The sequence below is a fragment of the Lissotriton vulgaris genome, chromosome 10 (assembly GCF_964263255.1).
Source record: "Lissotriton vulgaris chromosome 10, aLisVul1.2, whole genome shotgun sequence".
NCBI lineage: Eukaryota > Metazoa > Chordata > Amphibia > Caudata > Salamandridae > Lissotriton > Lissotriton vulgaris.
Window position 1 is genome coordinate 114,817,710 of NC_141698.1, and position 15,061 is coordinate 114,832,770.

The following is a 15,061-nucleotide window of genomic DNA, read 5'->3' on the forward strand; positions in this document are numbered from 1 at the left end:
GTTACATTATTCAAACCGATGTTAGTTTCGACATTCCTGTTCCCTAGTACACGCTCAATTTTACACAGCCTACATTCCACCTCCATCAACCTTTCCAATATACTTGCAGAATACGATTTAATCAAGCTCTCTATATCTGATAGTGACACAGAATCCTTGCTCACAATAGGTGCATTTAAGACCTCACTAGTGTCCATAGTGTCCTCATTTCCCTCATTGGCTGCCGGAATAATTTGCAAGATGGAGGGAGATAATGATGTAATGCCCCCCTCACTTCTTATATCCAGAGTGCATGGATCTTTAGCTACATTGGATATTTTTTTGCCAAAGTCTCGACAGCTCAATTTTGGTTGTAGAGGATCTCCCCTTTTCCGCTGTTTTTTACTCGGTGGTGGACCATACGTTTTTTGAAGGGGAGTCCGTTTTTTTCCCTTAGTATGGAGTGTTTTCACTGTAGGCAAGACTTCCCCTTTTGATGTACCTTGGTTATTAGCGTGCAGAGAAGGCCCACTCACATCTGGCGTAGGTAGTGAGTTTTGTGTAAGGACAACTACGTTAGCTTCCAAGGGCTGGCTTTCCAACAAGATAGAAGAAGACTCATTTACTGTTAGGTCAATATCAGTGACGATAGAGCCAGTGGCAGCACACAGGGGCAGAGAAGTTAACCCATTTTTTATGCTTTCCACGGAGCGACGACGGTCCGCCCGTCGCTCCGCCAGGGCCAACTCCCTTGCAATATCAGGGGATGATTTAGAAAAATAATTATCCAAAGTACCATTCAGCATCACTCCCTGTTTGTCAGGTACAGGCTGGTCCAAATCGAGCGAAGACATTTGAGAAACCCAAGTTAACAAAACAAGGCAAGCGTAGATAATTCAGGGAAAGGGCAGAGCAAACTGTACCTGTAGGGACAAGATTCAGGGCCAGTCCAGTCTCCTCGGTTCTCGGAGGGTCTCAGAGGGTCCGCCCTTAGTCCGGGCTTTGTCCCGGGATATGTCCCGCTAACGCGTGCTTGCACCAGATCTTAAGCGTCCTGAGAAAAGAGGGGGCGGAGGCACGGGAAGAGGCGGCAGGTGTGCTCGGTGGGTCACGCACAGCCTGCCGGACCTCGCAGTCCCGTCCTCCTGCTGCTCCAAGTCTCTCCCCACGCAGGTCCAAATCCACAGCGGGGCTCCAGACGACCAAAAACTGCAGAGGATCACAAACTCCTTGACGAGCGGCACCAATGCAGATTCGTCTTTCCAGCTTGGCAATGTGACACGACCCAACTCGGGTGGTTAATTTTGTGGTCATTATTTGAAGGGGGTGAGGGGGGACTGTGGACTGTGGACTGTGCTTTTTGTGACTTTGAGACAGTCGAGTGGTGTTCACCTCTTCCAGTTTGCAGTACTCTTTCCTCTGTTAGCACAGCAGTACATATTCTGGGTAATTGTGCCCTTGCAATCATTTCCTTTGGAATTCATCCATTTGACCGGTGTTCAATTACCAGAGGTTGGACATCTAAATGCATGGAATGCAATTACCGCCCCCCCCACCCCTATGACTTTGTTGAGATCACGGTGCACAGTACATCATTTTACATCACGGCATATGTCCAAGAGGTCATTGAGTTCTATATTAGAATGTGAGTGGTCAATTGACTGATAAACGGCAGTTGCTAGAACGAGATGACCTTCCAGAGCAGTCTCTATTGTAATGAATAAACCTATGTTTATCCTCATCGTGGCTCCAGTAATTACTATAGCATGCACGTCTGTAAAACTTTTCACAACTGCTCGAGAGTTGCATGATCAAAGGACAGCCCTCTCGGCTAGTGGCAATGTTTCAAGCATGTGCAATGGTGGGCTTTTTAGTTAAAGTGCATATATTGAAAATAGCTAGTCATCCAACTGGTGTACCTTCAAGAAAATGCTTACCCAACAGTGTTTCTACCTGTGGCTAACCTAACATTTGGTTAATTCTGACAACCATGTTTAAGAATTATTTTTCCTCGAAGCGGACTTAGACTCGCAAGTGTCTTGCATGCGGTTAGAATTTAACTCTAATAACTCCTTTAAAATCATTCACACATGAACAATTCTTGTGCTATTTTATTCGCTTGGCATAATGCCAGACCCTAAGTTCTTATGTATTGCTAGCTTTTCTCTTTATTAATGCATTGTTAAGAAGGTGAAAGAGTCCCTATAACAGATTAGTAACCTTAGTGCTCCTTTGTATGTATATATATATATATATATATATATATATATATATATATATATATATATTCAGAGCATCTGGTAATCACAAACACATATCACTGTTATACAGTTTACATAGGCAATCCATAATGGGCACACCATCTACCCCATATTCTCTTGTGCTTCCGGGGACACCCCGAGCCTTGTAGATCTGCTGTTCCTGGAAGCCTTGGTTTTCTAATAAAGTTTCTGCTGCACAGCTTGCCTTACTAGGCAGTCTGGGCTAGGTGCAGACACTGGGTTGTTATTAACTGATAATTAGCCAATTTTAAGGCAACAGTAAAAGTGCAGTGCATCCTGCATGTTGCAAGTTTTCATTTTTTATAATGGTGAGGCAGAATATTTTTTTGTTAGGAAGCGTTTTAAAAATTATGATCTGAAATAGCTGCATGCTTATTAGTACTCTACTATTACTGTCAGATGTACTTGTGTGAAGCATCGGCGTAGTGGTGAAGAGTTAATGAGGAAGACAATGTTACCCAATTACTTGAAGATGTATTAACTGAAATAAATATAATTGTGAGAAACATAAGTTAGTAGTGTGGAAGTAGTAAGTCTGTCACTGGGCTACTCAGTGCCTGAGAGCTCTGTTACACTAGGATAAAGTGAAAACTTATAGCCCAATACCGAAGGTCTTAATCCCAGTGTAAAGGAAATAACTACAGAAAGTGAAGGAAAGTTGAAGGCGATAAAGGAAAAGGTACAGTGCGAAAAAATCACTTGGACTGAGTTTATGCCACTGAACTAGCAAGAACTCGCCACATATCAATCAAAGCATTTATATAGCGCACTACTCACCCGGAGGGTCTCAAGGCGCTAGGGGAGGGGGGGTCCGCTACTGCTCGAACAGCCAGGTCTTGAGCTGCTTCCTGAAGGCGAGGTGGTCCTGGGTCAGGCGGAGGTGGGTCGGGAGGGAGAAGGACCTTCCCCCTCTGGTGGCGGAAGCGGGGGACGGCGGCGAGGGCTTGGCTGGTCGATCGAAGCTGGCGTGTGGGAGCGTAGAAGTTGAGGCGGCTGTTGAGGTATCCTGGGCCTTGGTTGTGTAGGGCTTTGTGTGCATGGGTGAGGAGATGGAAGGTGATTCTCTTGTTGACCGGGAGCCAGTGCAGGTCTCTCAGGTGTCCGGAGATGTGGCTGCGACGGGGGATGTCCAGGATGAGTCGTGCTGAGGCGTTCTGGATCCGCTGGAGTCTCTTCTGGAGTTTGGCGGTGGTACCGGCGTAGAGGGAGTTGTCGTAGTCCAGACGGCTGGTGACGGGGGCCTGGGTGACCGTCTTCCTGGTCTCGGTGGGGATCCACCGGAAGATCTTACGTAGCATGCGCAGGATGTTAAAGCACGACAAGGAAACGGCGTTAATTTGTCTGGTCATGGAGAGGGAGGAGTCCAGGATGAAGCCCAGGTTGCGTGAGTGGTCTGTTGGTTTGGGTGCGCTGCCCAGGGCGGGGGGCCACCAGGAGTCGTCCCAGGCGGAGGGTGAAGATCCCAGGATGAGGACTTCCGTCTTGTCCGAGTTCAGGTTCAGGCGGCTGTTCATCATCCACTTGGCTACGTCTGTCATCCCTTCGTGTAGGTTGGCTCTGGCGGTGGCGGGGTCGTTGGTGAGGGAGAGGATCAGCTTGGTGTCGTCGGCGTAGGAGATGATGTTGAGGTTGTGTTGGCGTGCGATGGCTGCGAGGGGGCTCATGTAGACGTTGAAGAGGGTGGGGTTGAGCGAGGAGCCTTGAGGAACGCCGCAGGTGACTTGGGTGGCTTCTGATCTGAACGGGGGGAGGCGGACTCTGTGTCCTTCCGGCGAGGAAGGAGATGATCCACTCCAGTGCCTTCTCCTGGATTCCGACGTTGCTGAGGCGCTGCACTAGGGTGCGGTGGCAGACAGCGTCGAAAGCCGCGGAGAGGTCTAGGAGGATGAGGGCCGCTGTTTCTCCGTTGTCGAGCAGGGTGGCTCGGATGTCATCGGTGGCTGCGATCAGGGCGGTCTCTGTGCTGTGGTTGGCCTGGAAGCCAGACTGCGAGAGGTCGAGGGATCCGTTCGTCTCGAGGAAGGCGGCCAGCTGCTTGTTGACGGTCTTCTCGATGACTTTTGCAGGAAACTGGAGCAGCGAGATGGGGCGGTAGTTCTTGAGGTCGGTGGGGTCGGCTGATGGCTTCTTTAGTAGAGCGCTGAGTTCGGCGTGCTTCCAGCTCCCCGGGAAGGTAGCGGTGTCGAAGGAGGCGTTGATGATGTCCCGCAGGTGGGGTGCGATGACAGCGTCGGCCTTGTTGAAGACGTGGTGAGGGCAGGGGTCGGGCGGAGATCCGGAGTGGATGGAGTTCATCGTGCGGACGGTGTCTTCGGTGCTGATCGGGGTCCAGGCGCGGAGGGTGGTGGTGGGGGGGCGGTGGTTCGGTCGTGGCGTGCGTCGGTTGAGTGCTGAAGCTGTTGTGTATGTCCGCGATCTTGTTGTAGAAGTAGGAGGCGAGGGAGTTGCAGAGGTCTTGTGAAGGGGTGATGTCGTTGTTTCCGGCGTTGGGGTTGGAGAGCTCTTTAACGATGTTGAAGAGTTCCTTGCTGTTGTGTGCGTTGTTGTCCAGTCGTTCCTTGAATGCAGTTTTCTTGGTGGCGTGAATCAGTTGGTGGTGTTTTCGGGTGGCGAGCTTGAGGGCAGTCATGTTGTCCGGTGTTGGGTCTCTGTGCCAGTCTTTCTCGAGGGCTCGGCAGTTCCTCTTGGAGCTCTTGAGTTCGTCTGTGAACCATGGGGCTTTCTTGCTGCCGGGTCTGCTAGGCGGGGTCCTCAGAGGGGCGAGGTAGTCTATGCAGTTGCTGATCCACTTTGTGAGGTTGGTGGCCGCCTGGTTGGGGTTCGTTGCGCCGGTGGGAGGGTTCTTGCTCAAGGAAGTCGCGAGCTGGTCGGCTGTGATCTTGTTCCAGCTTCTATGTGCAACCTGTTGCTGGTGGTGGTGGATCGTGGTCCTTCTGAAGCTGAAGTGGACGCAGCTGTGGTCCGTCCAGTGGAGTCCGGTGGCGTGGCTGAAGGTGATGTCCTTGCTGGATGAGAACACTGGGTCGAGTGTGTGTACGGCGTAGTGGGTGGGGGTGGTCACCAGCTGCTTGAGCCCGAGGTTTGCGAGGTTGTCCAGCAGGGTGGTGGTGTTGCGGTCGTTGTTGTTCTCCAGGTGGAAGTTGAGGTCCCCGAGGAGGATGTAGTCAGAGGAGGGGAGGGCGTGCGGGCTGATTAAGTCGGCGATGTCTTCGCTGAATTGTGTGCGTGGTCCCAGGGGTCTGTAGATGAGGGTGCCTCTGAGGGTAGTCTGAGAATGTTCACCAATTAATGTGGAAGCCTCACACAAAAGATTCGAATAATTTCCTGATGTCGGGTGAAACCTCTGTAAACATTAGAAGTGTTCTCTCTAGATCATTTAAGACTGGACCTGCATCACAGTTGAGCATTACAGCTGTTGCTACTTGTTGCATTCTAAGGTGGATGAAGGATTCCTATGTGGAGCTGCAAAATGTAGCTGCATATGATGCAGGAAGAATGGGTAGTAATAAGACTTATGTATAAAATAAAGCTTAATTATTAATAACCCCACTTTCTGGTATGCTTTTTTTTTTCATAAGTCACTTTCTGGTATGCTTTTTGAGCAGTTAATGAAAGAAACAATGTGATAGTTGCCATTTTTAAATGTATGTTCTAAATATAGTGCACATGTAATAAATTTTATTTGTGAAATGTGTAATAGTTAAATGTTTCCATTGCTTTACTTCAGGACTACCCGACCCATTTGCAAAAATCGTGGTTGACGGATCTGGTCAGTGCCATTCAACCGACACTGTAAAGAACACATTGGATCCCAAGTGGAATCAACACTACGATTTGTGAGTTAATGTTTCTCTATTTGAAATGTTTTGAGCTTTGTGTTAATTTAGAGTTCAATTAGGTTTCCTGATTCTCTCTTTTATCGGCTTACAAGTTATGTGCCACCAGACAAGGTGCTTCTCAAACGAAACATGTATTTGTAGAACGCACATTAACTTAACATCTTGGTGCTGCACAACCAATTTTTTACCTGACCAAATGGTATGGTAAGATGTGCTCAGGGCTCTTCCAGAACATTTTCATTCCACAAAAATTCCTTCTGAAGTTGACTGTCCATTGTTGTTCCATCACAAGATCTTCAATCCAGCTGACTTCTCTCTCCACTGTTCTTCTGAAAGAACTCTCTTCAGCTGATAAACCTAGAGAGGTCCAAAGGCCTCAACTCTTCCTAACCGTAGATTGTTTCTCTTCTTAGTTTATAACTGAGGCTCAAACTGGCTGTACTATAAAATTCAGAAGTACGGAAAAGAAGTGACATAGATCTAATTCCTGCACGGCTATTAAGTCAGCTTCACCCCTTAGTCACATTTTTGCACAAATCTACAATTAATGTCATCCCAGGCCAAGGTGTTGTGCTGCTGGCTTCTAAATAAGCATCAGTTAAGCAACTTGAAGAAAAATAATAATCGGTGATCATTTTGCTTGGCTTTCCATCCTTCATATAATTTTGAAGAATGTGGTCAACAATTAAATGGTCACCTGCATAACTGGCATAACAATATGGGCACTATGTTTTTTTAACTTATTTTAATTTTAACCTAGGCATTGAACTATTGAGACAGCACTAGTTGGCAGGTTGGTTGAGGTCTTTGATAAATGAGGGATTCGCCTGTTGATCCTCTTAAATTTATCAGTTCCTTTTGAAATGGTGTCCAAACAATGCAACAATAAAACTTAAGACAGTTTCTCAGAGGTCTCGAGTGACCAGTCACGCAATCCAGGAGTTCAAAATTTTTCCCCTGTAGGAGGTAACTATTCTAGCTAAGAGCTTTTAAGTTGGCTTGGTAGTCCCTTAAGGCATTCCTTGTGTCTTCTCTCTTAACCACTACTTGTTGAGATGTTCTTTAAGGCATTTAAATATCCTTGTAAAGCAGTTAATGATGTGTAAATCACTTCAGTTGAACTGCAGCAAAACTAAGTTTTACGACACCTACATCAGACTGTAAAGTCGACTCCCCATCTGTGGTTCCCCGCCCTCTGGCCAGTATATCTTGCTTTACGGCAAGGCACGCAATGTCAGGGTGTCTTCTGGTTGGGTGGTTTACCTCTCCAAGCTCCGTACACCACAAGAAACTATTTTATGCATTTACTTAACTCTTAAAATATATATTATTTTAAATGTACAAAAGCTTTACCATTGCCGAGACTGCAGCGCCTAGCAGGCAGAGCAGCTGCCCCAATCTCATCCCTATGCTTTCAGAACTGTCTTGAATACAGAGTAGTCTGTTTCATTGTGGAATATGCTATTACTGAGTTAGTTTAAGACAAAAACTGATTTCTCTTACTCAAATAAGTCAAAAACTAGCAGTCTGTCAAAGGATTGTATGCTTTCTACTTGAAAGCCCTTCCGTTGGTTCTAGTCCAGGTGGGGGCCAAAAGGAATCCATGTCTATGCACATTGTTCAAGTGTAAGCAGAGCATTTGCCCATCAGTTCCTTCAAGAACCCACCCGTTCAGAGTTCCTTGCGCAGAGCTAATCCAATATTTAATCTGAAATAGCCACTAAATGCTATTCAATGAGAGGCAACAGACTCCCACTGGAGGTAGATGTACTTAAGCAAATGGGTAGAGAACTCGGTATTCAAACAACATCCACAGTAGTTGGGCTGATCTTAGAATTTCCTTGTCATATCTAAAATATTAGCAACAGTTTTACTTATTTCCTTTAATAGAGATATAGAGGTAATTTGGGCTTTATCTACCTCAACCTCCTTGATATGATTAAGCAAATGCTAACCATTTTGAGTGACTTCTTTTCACTTAGGTGTGAGGTAAGTAGGCTCATCAAAATGTGTATATGCTCAATGATTTGATATCCAGACAACTTACTAAACACAATACCTAGTTGTCAAAATCATTGAAAAGCCAATGGTTCTTTAAAATGTTCTATAAGAGCACTAGAAGGCTTTGTAGAAAATCCAGTTCGCCAACCAACCTCCTGGCTTATCGCAGATGTCAGCTAGGGTTTAAAGTTTCTCTTTAGTGAAAAAAAACAGTTATTACTCTTGCATGAAAGAATCGTATAATACTGGCCGGCAGTTCCTAAGGGTGTGTGCTGTAAGTTGGCAAACACTTGATTCCCTTTTTTCATGCTAACAGTCACTCTATACAAGCATATTGGCGGGCAACACTGTGCCAAATGAATGTCTTAAATAGTTCTTCTCTCTTTGTGAGCCAGAGCCCCACCCGCACCCCCCCATGTAAAATTCCACCTTGACCTCCTGTATAAAATGAGCTTCATGGGTCCACAAGATAAGGATATCTCTCCAACCTTCTGCATTGCTTGTGTAGTTCTCCTTGGCAGCTGTTCTGGTCTGGTTCAGCTACCAAAGACCACGTTACTGTGTGTGAATGGAGCCAGGCAACTGCTTCTGAAATAGTTTATTGTAGTTACTCTTGTCTTCTGCAGATGTAAAACCTTGTCATACACTAATTCAGAAACAAAATTACAAGGTTTCTTGCCTCCTCAAGGGTGTTGAAGCCATCCCAGTTGAAATCCACCAGTTACTGGGTCACCTCCATAAGAGCTCAACTTACCTGTCGCATAACAGTTCATTAACTTTTTTTTAACTGAATTTAAATAAGCAAGTGCAATCCTTTAAAAAAAATACACATACTTAAACTGAAAAAAAAAATATTTTTTTCTATAAACAAGGGGGACCCACTAAATGGCTTCGGACCATGGGTATTGAGTATTCTAAAGAAAACAAATGTCCTAAGCCTAGAACAGTAATTGAAAACAATAATATAAGGCCACAATCGGACAATATATACACTTTTCTTATACCCAGCCGGGCAAAGAATTTAATTGAAAAATATATGACAAAGTCAATTTATATGTTGCATTATAACATCAAACATTCAGTGTTTGAAGTAAGGCACAAGCCTGTGCCGTACTAAGCAATAGAGAAATGGTTGTGAGAAAGGGTGCAAGAGAGGACAGTATACATCAGGCAAAGGGGAGGTTTGAGCAAAAGCCTGGTACTGCTTCAGAATTTAAATTGGCAGTATTCCCTGGAGTAGACCATACATATACGAATAACAATGAAACAAATTTATTTCTACAAATTAAAGTCGACGGCTTTTCGATCCTGCGCTCAAAATAATAGGATCATCATCAGGACTTAATAATTGCCTGGAATAACATGAAACAATATGCCCAAGGCTGGAGGGATTACACGTTCAATTATGTTGGCAAGGGCCGCTCAGTGTGGGGCCACTCATTGCGTGAGGAAAGGGACTTCTGGAACCAATTTTTGGTCAATAATGGTTGTAGAATTAGTTTTGTTGAGTCGCCCGATATGCGAATTCCGTCTAGTATGGTCTTCGTATAGAAGTAAGATCTTAAAAGAAGATGAGTAAACCCAAAAACAGCGGTCCGCGGGATTCAATAATCCGCTGTAGGGGGTTGAGTGAGCGCCTCTATGTTGGCGTTCTCACCCTGTTGCCAGGAGACTTTAATCCGTGGCGGCGGTCAGTAAGATACACGATCCGCTCAAAGGACGGATTGGGTGCCGATACACCAGTTCCTCGCTGGCGAAGTTGCTTCCTCAAGCCTTGGGCATATTGTTTCATGTTATTCCAGGCAATTATTAAGTCCTGATGATGATCCTATTATTTTGAGCGCAGGATCGAAACGCCGTCGACTTTAATTTGTAGACATACAGTTGTTTCATTGTTATTCATATATGTATTATTTTATTTTTATTTTTTTTATTTTTAGAGTTTTATATAGCGCGAACAAGATCTTTGCAGATATCAGAGCGCTTTACAGAAACAGTAGGTAGGAAAACAATCTTTTGAAAACCGTGTAATATACGGTAGGGAGTGAGTTGCAAAGTAGGGTAGTACTTGCACAAGAGTATGCACACTAATAACAATCTAGAAGCAATAATATTGAGGCCGTGCAATGACGATTCGAGTAAGATTATAGCACCCCAGAGGGTGAGTAAACACACTGTTGAGAACGGAATAATAGGCAGTAGTGAATGGATTGCAAGTTAGTAGGGCACTCAGTCACAGTGTACATCCCTAGTAACACTCTGGAAACAAATATTAAGGCATCCGTGCTATGATTTTAGTCCAGTAGCAGTCGTATAAGAGTCTAATATAGATAAGCAATCAGGTAGCCGGTAGACTAGGGGCCCTGTACTGTCATTGATCCAGTAGCAATAGGGTTCAGGTGAACCTAGCCATAAGGATGGCTTTTACCTCTTTCTTGAAAAGTACAGAGGAGGGGATAAGCCTAGTTTCTGGCGGGAGTGCATTCCAGATCCTGGGTGCCATTCCTGAGAAGGAGCGTTTGTATGTTTTTTCCTTCCGAAATCTGCGAGGTTTCAGGAGGAGATTCTTTGTGCTTCTGTTGGATCTTGAGCCTCCTGATATAGTCAGTTTGTGAGTGAGGTAGTTGGGTGCCTTGTGGTGTACGGCCGAATGTGTCATACAGGCAATTTTCAGCTGTACTCTGGCTTCAAACGGCAGCCAGTTCAGGGCTTTTAGGTCAGGGGATATGTGCGAGTGTTTTCTTGAACCAGTGATGAGCCTTGCGGCCGCGTTCAAGGAGGCTCGTAGGGGCGCCGTTGTTGTTAGGGGGAGCCCGCTGAGAGCCACAATTCCGTAGTCTATGCGAGGAATGACTAGGGCTTGTACAACATGTATGGTCTACTCCAGGGAATACTGCCAATTTAAATTCTGAAGCAGTACCAGGCTTTTGCTCAAACCTCCCCTTTGCCTGATGTATACTGTCCTCTCTCTTGCACCCTTTCTCACAAACTTTTCTCTATTGCTTAGTACGGCACAGGCTTGTGCCTTACTTCAAACACTGAATGTTTGATGTTATAATGCAACGTATAAATTGACTTTCTGTCATATATTTTTCAAATAAATTCTTTGCCCGGCTGGGTATAAGAAAAGTGTATATATTGTCCGATTGTGGCCTTATATTATTGTTTTCAATTACTGTTCTAGGCTTAGGACCTTTGTTTTCTTTAGAAAAAAAAAATATAGCAACACTTCTTAGACCATTCTAACAAAATAAATAACATGAATATTTTTAGTTTCTGTGTGAAAAGAGGGGAACATGAATGAAGAGAGAAGAACTGGAAAAAGTCTTGTCATTATTGACTAAAGCAAAACATAGTCCTAACTACTGAATTCATCTCAGATAGCATCAAAGGTCAAGAATGCTTTTTTCTATAAAGCACAGGCATTGCTAAGAGTAACTGCGTAAATTCCTTCCTATGCTCCCTTTAGCCCACAGGAAGCTGACAGTACAAGCTCTGATCTGTTCCAGGCTTGACTATTCAAATATTCTTTACCTGGGTTTGCCGGATTAGCTCTTGCACAAACTCCAGGTTGTACAAAATTCTGCGGCAAGAGCCATCTTCGGCCTACCCCGGCAAGCCAGATCATCTGAGTTGCTTTCCTCCCTGCACTGGCTTCCGATCAAGAAGCGAATCACATTCAAAGCTCTTACACTGGCCCATAAGGCACTCCATTTGGTAGGGGCCTCCTACATTCAGAAACGGATTTCTTTCTACAAGCCCACCAGATCTCTCCGGTCGGAAAATCTTGGCCTGGCAATGGTGCCTCCCATTAAGAAAGTCAGAATAGGTGGACGTTCCTTTAAATATCTCGCCCCCAAAATATGGAACTCCCTTCCCGTTGATGTCCGCCGCATTCCCAATCGGTTTGCCTTTAGAAAGGCCTTGAAAACTTGGCTTTTTAATCAGTAATTCTGCTATGTTTCTGTTGTCCTTCTCCTTTTTTCAGTAATGGGTCAAAGCGCCGGGACACTCCTTGGAGTAGCCGTGCGCTATATAAGTCACCCATTAACATTAACATTAACATGAGTATCTCAGATTGATTCTGGATAGAGGGGAAACTGCAACCTTATCCTTCTGAATTTGGATCCGCTGTTTGATACTGTTTACCATGCGGTGCTCCTCTAGATGTTAGCAGAAAATGGCATTCAGGACATCGCTTTATTTTTTTAGTTTTTTTTACTCCTTTCTGCAAGATCACTCTTTTCAAGTAATTCCGAACCCTATGTGTCCTCTATGCGTCAGTTGCCACATGTAGTTCCACTGTGCTCTTCATTGAGCCCCACACTGATTAACCCCTTCGATGCTGATGACAAGCTCAGCTCGTTATCAGCCATGGGGGGCGTGTGCGGATGGCGAGCTGAGCTCGTCATCTAACGCGGCTTTTTGAAAAAAGCAGCGTAGCGTAAAAATTACCGCCGCAGCGATGCGGTTAATGTTTATGGTTGCCCCTTGGCCGACGTAGTGAAAACTTATGGTCTGACTTTGTTTTCATATGCGATGACCCAGATTGTGTCACTTTCTGCTAAGGATGATTCTAGAACACCTAATCTTAGTTCTTGTGTCATGGAGGGTGCGAGCTGGATGAGGAATAACTGTTTAAAATTGAATAGTAATAAGACCGAAGTCTTATTGGTTGGTATTCGGCCTCATTTTTGGGCTCACCACTAGTGGTCAAAAATCTGGGTTTCTGGCCAGATCAACTCACCAGGGACCATCAAATACATATTATGGTCTCCAGCTACTTTGGCCTACTTAGATCTTTGAGGAAGATACTATATCTTTACTTTCTTCTATCCAAAGGATGATAGTGCAGGCCTTGATTATTTCTAGACTTGTTTATGCCAATGTTCTTTATTTAGGGGCTACCAAAACCTCCATGAGTGGTTTCTGATTAGTCAGTGCTGCAGCTAGTTGCTTGTCATATTGCAAAATATGCGTTGGTTTCTTTTCATTTACGAAAACTTCACAGACTTGGTGTTGATGAACTAATCCAGTTCAATGCTTTGGGCTGCATGCCTTGTTCTGGACCCACATACTTAAGGCTGCTAGTTAATCCAAACACCTTGAGGTTTACTTTACACACAGGTAGTCTGAATCTTGCTGTAATTTTTTGAGTAAAACTGGCAGGGCAGGGAGGGTGCTCCTTTGCCTTTCTGGGTCAAAAGTTGTGTAACTCCCTCTGAAACTTGGTGCATGCACCTCATTCGGGAAGTTTATGAAGCTATTGAAAAACTGGCTAGTCTAATTTGTGATTCCTTTTCTTCATCTGTTCACGTCCGCGCTGGGAAGCCCCAGTGTGACAGTCATGCGCTCCTTAAATCAGAATAGGATAGAATAGAAAGCACTTGGGTCAAATTGACAACCACCTCTTTCCAAGATTTCGTGACTGTAGGAAAGTGCCCCTTTTTGATATACTCACCTCCACTCTTTACCTGGTAAATGATGTGATTTTGACTGAAAGTGCACGTGGTTCCTGCTGACCTGGTTCCCAGGTCCAGAGCTTTTCCCCAAAACTGTACAATTGTTCCCCCAATTGGCATAACTTTTAGCACCTTATGTAGGTCCCTAGTAAATGGTACCCTGGTACCTAGGGACAGAGGTACTAAAGGGGTTCCCTACGGGCTGCAGCACAAATTGTGCCACCCTAAGTTCCCCTCACTATACACATGCAAGATTGCCCTTGCTGGCCGTGTATTTTGGTGCAGACTAAAGTGAAAACACGACATGTCACACATCCCTGTGTTCCATGTCCCCTACCACTGCATGTAATCTTTCTAATTTACTTCTACAGCAGGCCTAACAGCCTTAAGGCAGGGTGCTGAATATTACATGCGAGGGCATACCTGCATGAGCAGATATGCCCCTCTGCTGGTCAGTCATTTTATTGCCTTGACATGTGACCAGGGACACTGGTGAAAACGAGTTCTCCAGCTACATGATGGCTTCAGTGAAAATAGGGATGTTTGGTATTGAACGTCTCGTATTGGTAAACACACACTAATGGCAATAGTGGATTTACCAATACGTGCACGCAGGGGACATCTTAGAGATGCCCCCTTAAAACCTACCAGCCTCTGGTGTACCTGCTGACTGGTTTCTACCAGCCTGCCTCCTGAGACACTGTTCTGACCAAGCAAGAGCCTTTTGCTCTCAGGAGACCCAGAACAGAAGCCTGAACAGGAAGAGGGTGTAACACCTCCCTCCCATAGAATGACTGGCTGATTAGCCTCCTTAGGCTGGCAAACTTCAAAGATGCTGCCGCCTTTGGAATGTGCATCTGGCTCCCCTAACAGGAGAGGAAGCCACCTTCCTCTGTCCAGAGCCCTCTTGGCACATGGACAGATGGGAAAATTAGCTTGTCAGGTAGGCGTGCCACCTACAGACTAGTATCATCCCCTGAGGTGGGCTACTGTGAGGTAGACATGATTTTTCAGAAGTAGCCAACTTTTTGATTGCATACTTAAGAATTATGGGACACGGTTATGCCCACTTCCCACAGGAAGTGGTCATATAGGGGTAATAGTGACCCCAAGGGTTAGTAGCCCATTGGCTACTAACCTACACTCCCCTAAATTCAGTATTCATGGAAGCCCTTGGCACCAAAGAGATCCTGACGACCTAAAAAGACACTGAAGAGCCGCAAAAGCAGAGAAGCAGCAGCTACCTGGTACCAACCCTGCTGGCCTGTCTGCATCCCTTGTCAAACTGTGCCAACCTCGACTCGTCCTCCAGATGTTGACTCCAGAAACCTGGGATGATTGCCTGCCTTCGAAGAAGACGGAAGACGTCTGGTGAACAGCAGACCTGAAGAAACTCCAAAAGAGAAGACTGAGGCCTCCAGAACTGCTAAAACTGGATACCTGAAACGACCACTGCACCAGTCGCCTCCGGCCCGAGTTGAAGTCTGCCACCAGTGTC

At 45.4% G+C, this 15,061-nt stretch overlaps 1 protein-coding gene across 2 annotated transcripts in view; it reads left to right on the forward strand.

The window, feature by feature from the left end:
• SMURF1 (SMAD specific E3 ubiquitin protein ligase 1) overlaps positions 1-15,061 on the forward strand; it is a 384,967-nt gene that overhangs the window by 160,478 nt on the left and 209,428 nt on the right. For both annotated transcript variants that reach the window (XM_086940654.1, XM_086940655.1), the window contains exon 3: positions 5,989-6,097. In XM_086940654.1, coding sequence (XP_086796780.1) covers positions 5,989-6,097 — 109 coding nt within the window. The remainder of the gene's footprint in view (positions 1-5,988; positions 6,098-15,061) is intronic.